General features: G+C 36.4%; 1 protein-coding gene across 1 annotated transcript in view; it reads left to right on the top strand.

Annotated features, from left to right (window-relative positions):
* LOC116257684 (WAT1-related protein At1g09380-like) overlaps positions 1–19545 on the top strand; it is a gene marked incomplete at its 5' end in the record, with an annotated part of 30852 nt that extends 11307 nt beyond the window's left edge. The window contains 2 exons of the mRNA XM_031634637.1: positions 18947–19098; positions 19314–19545. Of these exons, the coding sequence (XP_031490497.1) occupies positions 18947–19098; positions 19314–19545 (384 nt within the window). The remainder of the gene's footprint in view (positions 1–18946; positions 19099–19313) is intronic.
* Positions 19546–19843: the final 298 nt, after the last annotated feature.

Genomic DNA, 19843 nt, shown 5'->3' with positions numbered 1-19843 from the left:
AACCGCTGGTCATTCCATGATCTCCTTCATTTCAGCCCTCAAGTCTCGCACCATTTTCTCCATAACCCATGATCTTGGGAACCACACACACATTCACAAGTTCTCCTCACATCTCCACTTTTCACTCCCACCAATTTCTCCATTTTTTAACTACCCATGATTTGGAACCGATGGAACTCACGTACCCATGAGCACCTTCACGCACTCACACTTACACATGTTTCCACGAGCTCCTCCACAACAGGAGTTAGAGCAACAATTCATACCTGATAACATCTGACATGACCCACCAAACTTTTTAATGAACGATCTAATTGTGGTTTCAGTGTGGCTTGCTGGTGGATTTATCATCTTGGGACAGTACATCGTGTTGTGGGGGAAAGGAAAAGAGATGGAGCAACTTATTGCTGAGCTTCCTACTCAATTGTCATCTGGAGATCCCGCTAAAGCTTCGTTTGGAGGCATGCTTCAGGAGTCTCTGGCCTCACATGATGAAGGAGAGACAAAGTGCAAAGGAAAAAAGGAAAATTCAGTTGGTGTTCAAGTTGGTTGAGTCGAGAGAGCATGGCTCCCTGCTGCAACTCTGTTCAACCAAAAAATCGCTCTTGATATGTATTAGCAAATTAAATCAGCACACATTCATGAAGCAACACTGCCGTAGGCTGACTCATTCCCACGACACTTAATTCTAAGAGATGGAAACTAACATGAGCTTGTGCATGGTGAAACACTTCATCGTAGAAACGTTTAGAAGTGTAAACGTTGCCGGTGAATGGATGAGCCAATTTGCTTGGGTTCATTCAGAGTTGTGTGTAATACTGATAATCGAACAAGTTCTTGTCGATTGATGAGGAGCATAGTTGGTAGTGAATGATTTTCATTATACAGTAAATTATTGTCTATGTGATTATGATTATGATAATGGCAACAGATCTTATGCATGAATGATTGACACCTAAATCCTAATCAGGATCAAGAAAAGCTCATATATGCAAGCCAATGTGTAAGCTATAAATTCTGATAGATACAAGTTCTATTAACTTAAACTAATTAATCATGTAGTTCAGTTCAGATACGCATGCAGATTGATTTCATTAGGATTAATTCTTACATGCAATATGCTGGAACTTTACTTGCTTATAGGATTTTCAGGTGATTAAAAAATGGATGGTTGTGAAATGCGGCATCCAAAATAGACATTAAAAATCTCCAAGTAGCTGCCACAAGTTCTCTGAACTTCTGCACTTATTTACCTCTAGCACAGAGGACATGAGTAATCACTAAAACTCAGCAGCTTTGTTGGGATTTGCATATAAGAATGTGAGCCAAATACTTGGAGATTAGATGAGAATTGTCAGTGCTTAGCAGCTGGATGAGAAGTACTACTTGAATCTTCTTCATTTCTAGTTTTCTTCATTATCCGTTGGCTTATTAGACATTCTTGCATTTTCCTAGAAAATCCAGCACAGAAAAACAAGTTGGGATGTTAATCTTTCAAGTTTGTGTAAGAGCAGAATCATCTCCTTTTTCAAGTTGGCAGGAGTACAATTCTGTTCTCTGAACATCTGACTTTTTTAATGTGGAACCACCAGTTGCTACGGTCACATAGTTTCTTGTTAGTCTCCAATCAGCAATCTGGCAAGTGGATGTGAACCACCAGTTGCTACGGTCACATAGTTTCTTGTTAGTCTCTAATCAGCAATAGACTGTTCATTCTTGTTAGTCTCCAATTAGATAATTTGGAACTACAAACATGTAAAATCTTAATTATCCATACGACTGACAATGAGATGGAAATGCTGGCATCCTTAATGTTTAGTTCAAGAACAAATCCAACAAGTGTATATATGTAGATTGGATAGGTATAAATGTTTAAACAATGTGGTGCCTAGTATGAGAAGCTGATAGGATGAGTCCGAATCCCAATTGGATTCCCATTTGGTAGAAATTTGGCGAATCTGGTATGAAGCTTCACTTACTTAGAACGGGGAACTTTCTTCTGACATTGTTCACTTTCACTTCCCCTTTTGTCATTTCATTTTTTTCTTTGTTGTATCCTTTTTTCTTAATGTACCTTGCGATTTTTTACAGTATCATAAATGACATATAATAACATATGGTTTCAAATTACAGATATAGATGAAGCAGAAGTTTAACAGCTTTTAATTACTTTAAACTTATAACTTAACTACAAAATTCTTGAAAGAATTACATTTTTCTCTCGACCTTCGACAACTGTCCTAGGCAACCTCCTCAGCACATTCAGTTCTTGATACTTCAGGGTCGCACATATAACCATCCGATTGAAAGACACTCTTTTTGGATTACACGGGATGAATTTCTTGTCATTCATTTGAATTGGTTTGAAACAAATTTTCTCACATCCACTTCTATCAAATATTTTAACATCAAATTCCATATCACCATCATATCAGAAAACAAGAAAGTCCCCGAAATGTAAAGAATGATGCTCAACAAATGCATGCCAACCATTGTGAAGAAACATGCAATAACTGTCGTCTAAATGCCCTCAAAGTGGGTTTGAAACACAAACCCTATTACAGGTATAGAAATTGCCCCTAAATGTTTTTCTCTTGGAGCTGTTGGCATTTGCCACATGAATGTAGAACATGAGGAACTTCAAAAAATTCAGGGAAGCCATCTTCTTTGTCTTAAACATTCATAGATACCTGAATTCAGATTTACTGCGACAAGTAAATTATTGAGACAAACTTTACCATTGTATAACTGAAACATTTTATATCGCAATAGCTTTTCCATTGCAAACTGAGTCACTTACAAATGTCATACTTTAACATCTAAGTGTTGAAACTGTTAGTGCTATAGTTATTACCCATGCTGTATGTTGTTATTTTTTTATTGTTCTCGTAGAAAAGATTAAAAGTGAAAGGTGGAACCGATGAGTGACACGGATATAGTAAAATTAATGCCCCAAATAGAAAGACAGTAGGCCAAACCAAATTAGAGTCAGTTTACAAAAAAGAAAACCTACAGCCTTTCCTTTCTAAGCAACCGTCTAAACAATGTGGTGCCTAGAGGGATTCCTATTTCTACAACTGCCATGTGAGTGTTGCAAGCCTTTTTAGCAATTTAGCAATGGCGATGAGTCTTTCTCTCTCTCTCAATTATCTTCAACAGGGATGTTGTCCTGCTAAGAGTTGGGGAACCAGAAAGAAGTTGGTAAAAATAGTTTTTAACAGCCTTTTTGCTTAGCACGAGAACATCCCTGTTGAAGATAATTGAGAGAGAGAGAGAGAGAGAGATTTGTAGACACTAGGAGTTTTAATCTTGATGTTTATGTCTTTTTTTTGCAATTTAATTGCACTGATATGATCTCAAAAATCGGTTGATGCAAAACATATGTTAAGTTGATCATTTGTTAGGCTGTAAGTATGTTCTTATAATAAAAAAAAAATGAATGGCCCTCATAACATCAACATTTTGACCACAAATAGAATCTACATTTTTCCTAAAGCAACTTAAATCAAAGCATGTTTTTATAAATATATTAATATGTTTATATTTTATATAAAAATCATTTTTAACAAAAAAATAAAAGGTCTGGTTATCCCTGACCTAAGCATCTAGTTTCTACTAGTCTCTCTCTCTCTCTCTCTCTATATATATATATATATATATATACATATATATATATATATACATATTAAGAGAGAGAAAGAGATATGGCGACTGAAGTTTTTATTAAAATGTATTTAAACAAAATATGGACATCCTAACATTTCTGTAAATACTAATTAGTCATAAAAGAAGTCTTAATAGAAGTTGTTTTTCCAAAAAATATTAGTTTTTCTACTAGTAAAATTTTGATGTTATAAAAGTAATTGTTTTTTCAATTGCTATGAAAACACTATTTGACTCAAAAGAATAATTAACTTAATATGCATATTTCATTAAAGCCTTCTTTAGATCATATCAATATGGTTGGTGCAAAAGTTGTAAACCATCTGTTCTGAGTGGTTTAGTTTTAGTTTTATTCCTACCCTAGTTTTCTGGCTTTCACCCGTTTTGTCCCGAACCGGATCCGACGGTGCCGACATTCTGCGTGAGGCCGATGGACGGCCAGCAAAACTTTCTAAAATTACTGTTATTTTTCATTTTGGGCTCTTCGGTTCTTACCCCTGTACTTTAGTCAACATTGGCCGGAAATCTTCAGCCATTTTTCAAGTGAAATTTCAATAAGAACCCGTATCAATTTGTCCATGATCGTTTATCATGGTTGTTTTTCTGGCTTTTAACCATAATCTTTTTACTGAAATATTTGGCAGTATTTTTTCCGTAATGGAAATCTGTTCCTAGTGACACTCGTACTTTCGTACCTGGCAATAACCTCTCGCATTTGTCCTTTAACCATATGGTTGTGTTTTGGATTCTGTTTAAAAATCAGATTCAGGTTTAGTCTTGTGAATTTCAACACCAGATTCATACATCGTAAACTCAGATCTGGATATGGTACTATAAAATTTTTCTTTATTCATATTCAAATTTCAATCCAAATCCTAATAATGTGAATACTCACATTGAAAACATACATGATATGTATTCAATTTAAACCTGATCCGTTGACATCCCTGTTTTTTTGGGTGGGCTAGCGATCTGTAGGCATTTAGTGACTTAGGTTAAAGCTCTATGAGTGTCGGTACAGCGGATGCCCACACTGGCCCCACAATTCATGGATTTATTAATAGTGCCTTTCAGCCAAAAATTTCTTAGTCACTAGTGTCAGTGATGGTGCAAGCATCTTCCAGGGAGTGTCATATAGCTGGATTAGAAGTCATCTACCCAGGTGGACCTTGCACGACGGTTCAGTTGGCAGGTTTTCATTATCAACAATATTAATGCAAAAATAATTGATCGTTTTCTGGTCAATCTTTGATATATTTCATTGTATCCCAGTTTGCATCACTAAAATTTTTACAAACCAGTAGATTTCAATCATTTATTTGAGGTTAAATGATGAGTTTTAGCCGAAGTAACTTATTATCATAAGCCAAAAATTAAGAAGGCTCATCAATTTTCCTTGATTTTTGCTTGTGCCTAAATCCTAATCAAGTTAAATGATGATCGATCCCACGGTTTAAAGGGATTTTCAGCTTCAGATTAAGAAACCAAATGGAGATCAAGAGGAGAAGGCTCATACTTGCCTCTGTTTCCAGTTGCTGCCAAATCTTAGAAAAAAAAACACGAATAGTTCATGGCTCTGATAATAAGCATCCAGAATAAAATTCGGAGCGAAATTTGAGAAGTAAGACCACGTATTCGAATTATCTGATTGTTAAAACTCATGATTCCAATCCAAGGATGGGCTTCGATGGTGGATTCGATACATCGAGAAACATGCATTTGGTAATGAAGTTGAGATCGATAGTTGTATCAGATATATATATATATATATATATATATATATATATATATATAACGAAAGATACTAACTAAGGTGGTGTTTGATAGCCTCAAGGTTTCATTAAAGGTGTATATTATACGATCTTCAATTTAATTAGACTAAGAATTTTAGTAGTGTGGACCTCAAATTCATGTTACATATAAAAAAACCATAGATTTGAAGTCAAAGAGGGGGAGGGAGAAGTATCGATCCTTAAATCTTCTGATCTGAGGTTAAACAAACACACCTTAAGCATATCACGTTCAAGGTGGTACCGTTTTCAGATTGATACTTCTGAAACTAAATCCGAATCCAAATTTGAATATTACATCTCTTTTTCTAAATCTGAATTTTGGCTTTCTATTTTATTTTGAAACTATTTTCCATATCCGACTGATTTAATGTGGTCTGATCAGGCATTTAAGTATCCCTATCTTGTTCGTTGACATCCTTATCACATTGACTCGAGCATAACTACTCTTACGTATAATTTAATCATTTATTCTATTTCAAAGAAATAACTATACACGCAATAGGATTTCTCTTTGCCATCACCAAAATTAGATCACAATTGTTTGACAAATTTATTGAACTCGTAGATCAATCTGCATAGAAATGAGCAGAAGCGTCTATCATTTTCTTCGTCTTCCTCGTACCACCAACCCTTCAAGGCTTTACCTCTTGCCGACCTGCCACACTCATCATCCACACAGTGCCATGATTGAGGCTGCAGGAGTCCATCTGCAATCCACAAGTCCCTTATCATTTGCAAAGCCATCTTCCTGCTCTTGACCAGGCCAGCAGCTCCGCCACCGCTGGCTTTAGTGGCTCTCTCCAGCCATTCCATGCCTGCAGCTGTTGATGGCCATTTTTTTGGAAAGATAAAAATTCCAAGAGCATACATGGCTTCCATGCAGCCTTCCTCTGCAGCTGTTGCTAGGTGTAACTTACCCTTTTTCCTTTCTCTTCTTATTATAGCATTCAACCTATAGCTCCACCAACACAGAAAGCATATTAATGTCAACTTATCATTATATAAATTAGAATGCAAAAACATATTATACATACACCACACATTTATGAAAAAGGAGAGAGAGATGCAAAATTGATTTGATATGGTTTTAAAGAGTTTCTCATCTTTGACATAAGAATAAAAGGCGTGGAAAGTTTCATATATTGCTAAAATTTAGTAAAGTAATTATTCTTTTCCTTAATTCAGGGACGCAATGCAGTACTTGCTGATAGCTTATAAAACATTGTTTCAAATTTGGCGTGTGTTGCAACCTATTAAGATAAGAGAAGAACATTATCGCATAAAAAGATTTAAACTTGTGATATGGAAAAAAGAACCACAAATTCATACCATGCCTAGAACACATGATGCTAGTTGATTTCCCGCCTCTGCACAATCTAATGCCAATGGCCATAAGCCCTGTCGATACAGCCACCAGCATAGCCTTCGATATTTGTCCACAATGGTGGCCCGTCTGAGCATCCATCTATCCCTTGCAGCTTCACACAGCATCTTGCACCTGCACACCCCATTTGAATCAAACCCTTTAGAGAATCCATGCAGAGTGCTTGAAAGTTGAATCAGTTGGAGATGACAGAAAACTTACGTGATCTTTATTCTGGCTAGGTCAAGAACTGACGACATGGCCGGCGACGACAAAACAATGTGTGCTACAATGTCTGGATCGACTTCTCCTTGAAGGGCATCAAGAGTCACTGGTCTCTTCATGGCAGTCTTATTCATGATCTTGCCCATGGTGCTCCTCCTCCCCTTTCCTACTCAATTCCTCAAACGCATAAGAACCAGTCTCTCTTTATCTCTCTCTCTTTCTTCTATATTTATGAAGAGGTGGTTTCTTCGGTTTGGAAGCATTGAAGGTGTCTATAAATAGGCAGGTCCACAATGCTTCCTATTTACTATCAACCTTAATTTGAACTCCAAGTTGACGATTTTTTGCTTGAAGTTTTTTGACACGTGGAACGAATGGAACACGCGTGTTTCACTTAAACCATTTTTTCACATCAATCACCAGTAATAGGTACAGCTTATGGAATGTGGAATCTCTTTCAGTCTTGTGAGTTAATGGCACTAACAATCTCTTGCCTCAGTGGCTTGTGGATAGTTATGAGGAAGGGCCAAACACGAAGTTACTGTGTTGCCATAGTTGTTCCTCCCATTCTTCTTCGGTGTTTTGGTTTCTTCATTTACGTAGTGGCACTGTCCAATCTCTAGTGGGTGAGAAAATCATAAATATTTGCAGATATCATATTTATCTGGTTCAATTTTTAAGATGTAAATTTCACATACAAGTACATATACAGAACTGGACTTGCTGTATATGTATATACACATATACGCCTCTGCATGTGTGGATGAACTCACATGTGTTTGCCCGGGCTTGTCCACTATAGGGATGTCCACAGACAGGATCTAGATTGGTTATCCAATAAAACACATTAAATTAGTGCTATGGGAAAAGTTTTCAGATCTGAATAGAAAACTAAAACGGATTTGGATTTGGACTCGGATTTGCTTTCATGTAGCTGGATTATGAATATCATCTTGAATGTGATACACTTAACCTCCTGCATGTATAACCATATCTAATTTACCTTGTACTCGATCCACCACCAAAGTCACATTTCAAATCCAATTGGTTGCAATTTCACTTAGAAGTTTCACAATCATTCTAGAATTTCTCCAGCCTCTAGATGGTTCCCTCACTACTTTTATGACACATTAGGAAAAGAGGTATGTGTGCGCAAATAAAAACAAAATGATTTCTACACCTTGTAGCACAAAAAAGAATATCAGTTACTAGTTACACCATATGACCAGAAAAATGTTATTTGTTACTAGGTACACCACATAAATGAGGCAAGTCCATACGATTGTTCATGTTCATCCTGTAATGAACAGACTAGTAGGATTTTCCAAGTTGAACAGTGGGAAGTGTTGCTATATTCATAATGCGAACAGCTTGGCTGCTGAATAGAGTACGAAGTCAAGTTGAAATCACATCTGGTTCCATATAAAGCAATAAAGGCCTTGCTATTCGCAACCTTAGTTTTTTTATGTGTGTGTGTTATTTCTTGTTGGGTTTTAACTTAACATTTCAAAACTATGGCAAGTATACAAGAGCAGCCGGACTTGAAGCCGATGGCTGGGATGGCACCGGCTTTACAGGTCCCAGATTCAGGCTTGTGCATGGCACCTGGAGGTCTCCAACACTTGGAGGGGGCACAAAGAAAGGTCCACTATGGTTACCAGATGGATCGTTTCCAGATTGCCATTTTACTCATTTATTGGGCACCTTTCGGTTTCATTTTTTTTAATTTTAGATATGAACAAACACAGAAATAGAACGCATAAACCTGACCACATATTTAGAGTAAAGAAAACAGATCAAAAGTTTCTAGTGACCTGCCCGCACCATCGCTAAAAATGTTATTCACTGACGGTATGAAAATGACCCGTCAATAAAAAGAAAGTTTCACCAACGAAGTTCAAAAGCTGTCAGTGAATAACATTTTTAACGATGGCGCAGGCAGGTCATTAGAAAACTTTTATATCATTGAATTTTCGAAAAAATTTCATGAGTAAAGACCTCCTGAGCAAAGAAAACATAAACATCAAGATTAAAACGCCTAGTTTTTATCCCTGACCCATCATTCTGGTTTATATATATATATATATATATATATATATATATATATATATATATATATATATATGGAAGCTTGATTTCTGCGTTGCCTTTGGTTTTTGGTTTCTTCATTTAGATAAAAGGAAGGAGCACAGGAATGAAGGGGAGGGAACAGATTAGTAGAAACTAGACGCTTAGGTCAGGGATAACCAGACCTTTTATTTTTAAGCTAAAAATGAATTTTAAATAAAATATAAACATATTAATATGTTTATAAAAACATGCTTTGATTTAAGTTGTTTTGGGAAAAATATTTTAAGAATAAATTCATCTTTTTTATATATATTTTAACATGGAACAAGGGGATTGGTTATGTCATCTGACATAAGAGCTGAAGAGGGGGTGGAATCCTTAAACACTTGCATGGACTGATTTCACCTACCGGTTCTTACGCCAGAAGATGGAAATTGTTATCTGGAATGTGTGTACGTGAATTATTTTATAATATGGAACGGTTATTTACAACTTTTAAATCATGAGGTGGTTATTTAAAATAGTTTAAATATTGAGTGGGTATCTGTAAAATATCATAAAGAAAAATGAACCCCCTTTTGAAATAACGGTACTTGAAAGACTGGTTTACGTGAAATTGCCCGTGATTAATTCATCAATGTGAATAATCGTCGAAGTGTGCAAAAACAATAAGAAGATAACGGACAAATGTCTATCTTGAACTTGAGTACTTGGTAAAAAACAAGATCAAGCTGAAAAATTAGCGGCGTTGAATTTACACAGCTTTCTATTGCCACTTCTTATCTAAAGGTTAAAATAAGAGCCATTATAATAATGACTATGTTAAATGCAGCAGCATAACATATTAGCCATCTTATCATGATGCAGGTAAGGTAAAAAAAATAGCGGCAGCATAAATACGGTCTTTGTTCTCACCATTCTCTAATTAACCCATAAAAAACTAATCAATCCATTTATGTTTAAATAAATATCCAACAACTATATAGATATGATATATTGATTCTTCCATCAAGCGATGCGAGTTTAACCGCAGCTAGCAACTTGTTGTGTTTATTTTATCATCAACTAGATACACTAGCCGTAAATTTTTCTTTATGTCAATCACACCTTCCCAGCATTTTCACCTTTCATTCCAAATCATTTGTTATATTGCATAAACACTGTATGCATCTTTTCTCATCAAATTTACTTTCAGCAGTTCCATGTTTGGCATTCACTGTGAAATCCTCCTCCAGGCATTCATGTCACTTCACTTTTTAAAAGTCATTGTGGAGGTTGTCTTTGCTGTGCAACTGAAGAATGGGAAGAAGAACTAAGGCAACACAGAAATCAAGATATATATATATATATATATATATATATATATATATATATATATATATATATATATATATATATATATATATATATATATAACAGAATGCTAGGTCAGGGATAAAACTAGGCGTTTTAATATATATATATATATAACAGAATGCTAGGTCAGGGATAAAACTAGGCGTTTTACTCATGAGGTCTTTACTCGTGAAAAACATTTCGGAAAGTCAATGACATAAAAGTTTTCTAATGACCTGCCAGCACCATCGCTAAGTTGTTATTCAGTGACGGCATGAAAATGACCCGTCAGTAAAAATAGAAAGTTTCAACGACGAAGTTCAAAAGCAGTCTTGCGTGCCTGACTCTCAACCGCTTAATGAACTGCAGTTGCAGTTTGCTTGCTGCTCAAGCTGGACGATCATGTAAATAATTGGTTCATATGAATTTATTCACGGTGCAGTAGCGGAGCCATCGTGGGGCACGCGTGGGTGCCTGCCCACGCCAGCCATAGAAAGCTCCACAGTTAAGTGGAGGCTCATCTGCCTCATGCCCGTGTGTTGACGCCGTGCTGCCCACGCCAAAAATGGATCGGGTCCAGGCCCAGCAGTCCAATTGATCCAGCTCCAGAAAACATAAAGCATTCTACCCGCAGCCCGCCCAAATTCACCCGAAAGTCGAAACCGAAAGTAGAAGGCGATGAAGGGGCGAACCGGCGAGTGAAGAGCAAGGCTGCAGCCTGCAGAGGGCAGGCCCGCAACCGCGCAGGCTCGCAGCAGCGCAAGCCGCAAGGGTCAAGCCGGTAGCTGGTAGGGTGCTTCTTCTTCTTCTTCTTGAATCATGAATGAATCGTTTCTTCTTGAATGATGTTGGCCCTTCCATTTGTTTTCCCCCTTTTCAATGCTTTTGAGTTTTGCCTCATGCATCTGATTTTTGTGCTAGAGATAGAAGAAGCGGCTGAAGCGCCCGGAGAATCAGAGATCCACGGACCCAACTCCCACAGTGGTTGCTTTGTGACAACAAGCTACTGCTACCCTCCCTTTCTGAAAAGGTAACCTACCCTCCCTTTCTGAACACCGTTGTAAATCTATAGATGTGGTCCGCCCATCGCCAGTTGGGCAGTTGAAAGTAAGATTAGATTTGTTTGTTTAAATGTTGGATTGAGATAAGACCTTGATTGTGATTAGAAGCTGGTATAGGTTTTCTTATGATTATATTCGATCCACATATCTGACCATCCAAAAGATCAATTATGGTAAATCAGATTTGATATGATTTGTTGAATTGAATGTGATGCAATTGAACTAATTTCACTCTAGAAATCAATTTTAACTATTTTATGAACTCTTCCCTGTGATAAGGTGAAAAGCGGTGATGGATCTGCAAAATTTTCAATTGACCACATCGTGACCATGTACACAACATAATTATGAATTCTTACATGACAATTTTGATTATTTTTTAACACTTGGAACAGTAATTTTTGAAGTTGAGTTCTTTTAACCCTCGCCTTTATAGGCAGCTTTGCTGCTTCATTCTGTGCTTTGAATTTATCCCTTATGTTTCCCATTGTGGGCCACAAGAAATCGTTGTTGAATATTTGGGGACTGTAGGGAACTAGGAGTATGATCTTCCATACTGTATAGATTTATCTAACTTCATATTTGAGGATGTAAATGGATGTACATACCCTTTAGTTCTAGATATCCTTTGTTTGAAAGAAGGCCAGGATGACAGGGATGTTAATAGTTTGGATTTGAATCTACTAGCTACTTGAGGAATCAAATCCACATTGAGCTTGTACATTTGAAAAACAAAACCTTAAACCAGATCTGAACGTTTATAACCATGAAGATTGATGCTGTGAACTCAGAGGAGAAGTTGATAATGCAAGATGATTCAAGGGGTCCTTGCCTTTTATTAATGACAAATTTGGGGGAATTTACACCAAAAAATGGGGATCATCAATAGATAGATCCTGCCTCAATCTTGGGGTTCCAGGGAAGGATTCCAGTCTCCCTTTGGGCATTCTCAATATTTACAAAATTCAGTCTTCAGAAAGCAAAAAAGAAGATGGGCAGCCTCAAGGACGGGCCAGCCTTTAACAACAGAAATATTAGGCTCTGAGCATTGATCCTGAGCATTGTCTTCTGCGTATAATTAGCCATTTTTCACAATGTGTTGCAAAGTGTTGATGATTATGTTAATATTGACTGAATGAGCCTGTTGAATAACACCCAAACAGAACAAAACTGCTTCCATGCTTGAATTGTAATAGCCTGTCTTCTCCCACCTCACCATCGCTTCCATGGAACCTTGAAGGGTAGGTTTCGCCAGCAAATCGCCACTCCAGTTCGACCATCTTTAAATGGCACAGCCACAAGTACGTTGAGTTGTGCTCCATCTTTCCACCACCAATCCCCTCACAACATTTTCAGCCAGTTGTTAATAATATGTGTGTCTGGCCATCCAAAAGCACATGGATGACCATCCAAAAGATCAATTATGGAAAATCAGACTTTTCACCCTGTGATAAGTCTCCTTATCACAGTGCCCTCTAGTTTGGCATGTTGGTGGCGTCCCCAATTCCATTGGAGCAATCCTTAATAGAGAGATAGGACACGTGGGTCTAAGGCTTGTCACTCATGCACTTGAGTTTGGGAAATGTGATTTGGATTATGGTGGTTAGGAGAGGCATCAGATCTTGGGGAGGATGGATTCTATTTGTTACCCAATTTCTAAAGAGGAAAATATTGGGATGGATTATAGCTGTGCACAGCCGAATTTGGGTCTGGAACCAGTACGCAGATATGCAGACACATATACATCTTTGCTATAACCATTTATGCAACTGATCTCATTAGCGACAGCAAGAGAAAAATAAAGTGTACTTCATAAAGGACATAAACATTGAAAAGACGAAAACGCATTCTGAAATTCTCAATTATTTTAATGAGATGGATAAGGACTCACTTTCACATGATTCATTAAGTGAACTCATTTCACTCTGCCCTAATTATGAGTTCATTGTTGTTTCAAACAAAGACGAACTTTTATGTGTTTTGTTTTTGTATTGAACAGGACTATTCATTAACCAAAGAGGGCAAAGTCGAAGACTTTCATGAGAAGTTCCCAAAGATATTAAGCATATTAAGGTATAATGAAGTTGTTATGATACATGTTTTTTACATGCTTTAGTAGAAGATATTTGTTTAGGACAGGAGATAACTGAGACAGGCCAAAAGCCTGCAAATATGGTGTATATTTTTTTACATGTTTTAGTAGAAGATATTTGTTTAGGACAGGAGACAACTGAGACAGGCCAAAAGCCTGTAAATATGGTGTATGTTTTTTAAATTGCTTTAGTAGAAGATATTTGTTTAGGACAGGAGATAACTGAGACAGGCCAAAAGCCTACAAATATGTTGTATGTTTTTTTATATGCTTAATAGACGATATTTGTTTTGGACAGGAGATAACTCAGACAGGCTAAAATTCTGCAATTATGGTGTATGTGTTTTTATTTTTTACATGCTTTAGTTTAAGATAATTAAGACCCGCCAAAAGCCTATATTTATGGTGATATTTTAACCAATGATTCAATTCCTGCAAACGTTTGTTCATGAGAACAGAGCCCTAAGAAAATTAAAGAAATAAAATTATGAAAACTACATGTTCTTTATATATTAATTATTTTTTATTTTTAATGAATAGGCATAGATAAGTTTGTGGTGTGAATCCCTACATCTGATAAACATTGTTCAAAAGGAGAAGAAATCAAATCAAGAAAAGAAGGAGAATCAAGTGAGAAGCAAAATGATATGGAATTTGACGAAGCAGAGTTGCCTGCAGATCCTGCGCTTCGTCCTCCTATGTCAACTTATCATCCAAATGTTCGGGAAAGTATATGCAGAGCTTATCTTCTGCAAGGCCCTTGTCAGCCTCATAATTGTGACTTTCATCCCAACCATCAAAAGTGAAAGTTTAATCCAAAATGGTTTGATGAGTATAAGAATTGGTTGGAGTACAGTCCAAGCAAACATAGGGCATATTGTCAATATTGCTACCTTTTCAGGGCAGAACATACTGACAGATTCATTACAGAGGCATTTATATCTGATGAGTTTAACAATTGAAAAGAGAAGAAGAGATTTGATTTACATATTGGGGGCCCTAACAGTCATCATAATGTAGCATGAATGAAGTGTACAAGCCTAATGCAGCAAAAAAAGCATACCAGTACAATGCTTCAGAAGCAAAGTGACCAACAGAAGAATGAATATCAAATTCGTCTTTGGGCAACTGTCAATGTAATAAGAATATTGTTAAGGCAAGGATTACCATTTCGAGGGCATGATGAAAGTGAATCCTCTTTCAATAGAGGAAATTTTATCGAGATATTGAAACCATTTGCAAAGATCAGTAGCCAAATTGATAAAGTTGTATTGAAGAATGCTCCAGAGAATAACAAGCTCACATCTCCCGATATACAAAAAGATATTACAAGAGCTTGTGCAATAGAAACTACAAATGCTATTATGAAGGAGGTTGGAGGTACTTTTTTTTCTATATTGCTTGATGATTCTCGAGATGTATCAACTAAAGAACAAATGTCTATTGTATTGCAATTTGTTAATGAAAAGGGTCAAGTAGTTGGGCGATTTCTTGCCCTTGTACATGTTCTTGAAACAAGTGTTGTATCATTAAAAGCAGCAGTAGAAGAAACATTTTGCAAGTATGGATTGAGCATAGCAAGCTTACGTGGACAAGGTTATGATGGAGCAAGCAATATGAAAGGAGCATTTAATGGACTGAAGACTCTTATATTAAATGATAATGAGTCTGCATATTATATTCATTGTTTTGCACATCAACTCCAATTGGCACTAGTTGTTGTTGCTGAACATCATCCTGTAACTGGGTTATTTTTTGGAATATTATCCAGATTGTCAAATTTTTTCTCTACTTCTTGCAAAAGGTCTGAGCTTATTCGGGAAGCAGAATGCATGAGAATTGCTGAAGCACTTGAGTTAAGTGAACTTCAAACAGGACGAGGATTAAATCAAGAGATGAGTCTCAAACGACCTAGTGATACTCGCTGGAGTTCTCACTATGATGCCTCAGTCAATTTAGTCAACATGTATCCTTCTCTGATTAAGGCATTAGATTTTATTGCAGAAAATATAAGTAAAGGAAAATGGGAGGCACTTGAATTGATACGTTCCTTGCGAAATTTTGAATTTATATTTGGCTTACATTTGATGTATACAGTTTTGGGGATAATTGACACGGTTTCACAAGCACTCCAACGGAAAGATCAAGATATTGTAAATGCTATGAATTTAGTTATTGTATAGAAAACATGCCTTCAAGATTTGAGAGATAATGGTTGGGACTCTTTTATGAGTGAGATTTCTATATTTTGCAACAAATTTGATATATCTGTGCCTGATTTAGAGGAGAACTATACACCTGAAGGACGACCCAAATGTGGACATGAAAGGATTATATTTTCGCATTATTATCGTGTTGAAGTATTTTATGCCATTATTGATATGCAACTTCAACAGTTGAATAGTCGTTTCACTGAGGCAAATACAAAGCTTCTTCTTTCAGTGGCATGTTTAAGTCCAAAGAATAGTTTTTCTGCTTTTGACAAGCACAAATTGATTCGTCTTGCTGAGTTTTATCCTTAAGATTTCAATGGAGCAGACTTTTATAAACTTGAAAGTCATTTAGATGTATATCTTGAAGACATGAAAATCACTGAGAGTTTTCAAATTTGAAATCTTTGACTGAGCTATCTAAAATGATGGTAACAACTGAAATGCACATAATATTTCCTCTGGTGTATTTGTTGATTAAATTGGCACTAACTTTACCAGTTGCAACTGCAAGTGTTGAGAGAGCATTTTCAGCTATGAATATTATCAAAACTAGGCTTCGTAACAAGATGGGAGATGAATGGGTTAATGATGCTTTAGTCACTTATGAATGGGTTAATGATGCTTTAGTCACTTACATTGAGAGGAACACATTTGATAGTATCAGTGACGAAGCAATCATGCATCGTTTTCAGAATATGAAAAACAGACAAGGCCACATGTAATTTTGTACATGACTACAGTTTTTTTGACTTGCTTGTTGAGGCCAATTGTAAATTTGTTTATAACTATAGTCATTTGATTTATTTTTTTTTCCTAATTGTAATTTTGTTCATATTCAGTCATTTAATTGACTCTTTTGATGTCATTGGCCAATTGTAATTTTGTCCATAACACTAATGATATGATTTGCTTGTTGGGACTCATTGTAAGTTTGTTCATAACTATGTTTATTTGCTTTATTTTTAAAATAACATATATTTTAGTTTGAAAATTTTTTCACTTACTATGTACTAGTGCCCCATAGCCAAAAATTTCTGGCTCCGCCACTGGGTCAGAGTTGGCAGGCAGCATTCGCCAGGGATTGCTATTTCTACGAAATTGACCATTAGCTTCGTCATGTGAGCAGCTTCAAGATGAAATCGAGCAGCTAAACAACTTCCCCTTTTTGGTAGAGCTTTTAGTTAGTCTTTTGCTTCTTTCATCTTGGGATTTCTATTAATAAACCAACCAGTAATAGCAGCAAACATCTTGGGATCATACCCTAAGTGTCTCTGATCTTGTGATTATCTTCAAATATAAAAGAAAATAAAAATTATAGTACTGTTGATAAAATATATGGGAAAAATGTTTTCATTTGGATAACTAAGAATGTCATTGCTCCGATCACTTAAGTGAAGTAAAATATCCACAATCATCGCTTACAAAAATTCGAAGCTCATCAACCACAATGGTGCTGCAGGCCTATGTACATTCATCCCTGGCAGCACTCTCCTGTTTCTTGAATTCCTTTCTCAAGCCAGTTCTATCCCACCTCCTATTTCCCAATGCATGTTACTCCTACCAGGCAAAATGACAAATATACCAATACAAGAACATGAGGTTTACTGACGGTATGACAATGACCCAGAAAGTATCACCAACGAAGTTCAAGAGCTGCCAGTTAATAACATTTTTAAGGATGGTGCTGGCAGGTCATTAGAAAACTTTTCATCTGTTTTCTTTACTCTACGTACCTGGTCAGGTCAGGTTTATGGGTTTGATACACTCAAAAAAGTTTCAAAGAATGCAGCCAGAACATTCTGAATATAGTATTTGCCCCCAATAAGACTACCATTTCAATGTTTTAAAATGAAGATATACCCTAAATCCCCTCTTTTTTACCAAAATTTTTCACCATACGCTTAAAATAATAGTTGTGCACGTTTCAGTTTGTTAAAAATAAGTATTTCAATTTATTTTTTTTAAATTTACACATAAATTTTAAAAAATTTCACTTGTAATATACAAGAATTTTGAAAAATGATATTTTGGCCCATGAAATTGTACAGATCAAACCTACAGCGGCTGCACCAACCTTGACTCCAGGGATCAAAATCGCATTAAATGTGATTAACAAATTACAGGCTGAACATGAACAATCGTATGGACTCGCCTCATTTATGTGGTGTACCTTGTAACAAATAACACTTTTCTGGTCATATGGTGTAACTAGTAACTGATATTCTTTTTTGTGCTACAAGGTGTAGAAATCATTTTGTTTTTATTTGCGCACACAGACCTCTTTTCCTAATGTGTCATAAAAGTAGTGAGTTAGAGGCTGGAGAAATTCTAGAATGACTTTGCAACTTCTAAGTGAAATATGGATGTCTAGGAAAAAAGAATTAACCAAGAAGGAGTCCATCTCACAACTATCAAATTAAAGTGTTGCTCATCTTAGACTAGTGTCCCAACAATAAGATCATGTGTTAATAAGCAAAAGTATCAATCAGGTTGGAGAGAAGGCATTCCATTAGATAACTTGTAAGAAAGGAAAACCGCCTACTGATTTTCAGAAGTGGTAAATGAAATTCTGAACTAAATGCTGATGGGCAAGAGAAACGCCCGGTGATTAAAGGAAGGAACGGAGACAGGTGTGGGCAGTTGCCCACACATGCCTTAAAATGAATTCTAGTTTTTTTAAAACTTTCATGCTAAGGGTAATAACTTTTATAATTTAGTAGCAATGAACCCTGAAATAAAATTTAGAATGATAAAACACAAGATTTTAAGGAAAGACGACATTGAACACCTCAAGTCTGGAAAAAGCAGTTAAAGAAAAAAGGTTATTTTACATTTGGTGGCAGAAGATGGGACAGTAATATTCTTCTTATAGTGGAAAAGAAAATCTCTATGGAGGGAGGATTTCAGAGCATATATTCTAAAGAAAATCTCTATTTAATGAGACAAATTATGAGGCCAAGCAGAGTCTTAGATGAGACAAATTGTGTGTGTATATATATATATATATACACACACACACACATGTTCTGGAACGTTATGATTATTAAGATGGTTCAAAGTGGTCACAAGATGCTGTATATGTATTGGTGACTTATATATATATTTTTTTTCCTTTTTTCTTGAGCTTGCAGGGCATTCTGTTATCAGGCTTGGTTGTGGCTCTCATTTCATGGGCTATTCCGATGAGAGGACCACTGTTTGTCTCAGCTTTCAACCCCTTGTCCCTTGTCATTGTTGCCTTTTTTGGGTCCATATTTCTTGATGAGGCTCTTCATCTAGGAAGGTAAAATAGCACTCAAAACACCCTTAAAGGTTGGAAAGAAAATGAAACTTTCTTAGTCATTACCAAGGCAGTATATATAATGTACGGTTATATATTATATTATTTGGTTCCAGTTATATATAATATATGGTACATTCCAATAACATAAAGTTACCAAGATGCGGAATGGAAATTTGAAACGATATACAGTAAGCAGAAACACCTTGTGCTTTCAGTGTGGTTGGTGCTGGATTGATCATCTTGGGACTGTACACTGTGCTGTGGGGCAAAGGGAAAGAGGTGAAGGAACTTGTCCAGCTTCAGGCACACAGATCTGCTGGAGAAGCAACTAAACTGGATTCAGATGGGTTGCACTTGAACTCGGCTGGTGCAGGCATTGGTGCAGATCAAGTGCCAGAGCACAGCATAAAAGAAGATCAGATAGACTGTTCAGTTGTAGCTAATTGAGTCAGGAGCATGCAGCTCTCACAGCCAGTTTTTCCATGCACTTAAGAAGTGTCCAGCATTAAGCACTAGCATGTAAGGAAAGTGATGCTAAACAAGGATTATAAATGAGCCAATATCTTGTTTGCAATCACATGTATGCACACAGAGAAATCTAGTCTGTTCATGATCAAGGATGTCACTGGATATTGAATCTGAATTGATTGAGCAAAATTGGAAGAGCAAATGAGCATATACCCTGGTTTGGATTTTCCGTTTCTGAGGTTTTACTGTTGAAACTGATCCTTCGATTATATATATA

The sequence above is a fragment of the Nymphaea colorata genome, chromosome 7 (genome assembly GCF_008831285.2).
Source record: "Nymphaea colorata isolate Beijing-Zhang1983 chromosome 7, ASM883128v2, whole genome shotgun sequence".
Lineage (NCBI taxonomy): Eukaryota > Viridiplantae > Streptophyta > Magnoliopsida > Nymphaeales > Nymphaeaceae > Nymphaea > Nymphaea colorata.
The sequence above is the reverse complement of the archived record's forward strand: the minus strand, read 5'-3'. Positions and strand labels throughout refer to the sequence as shown.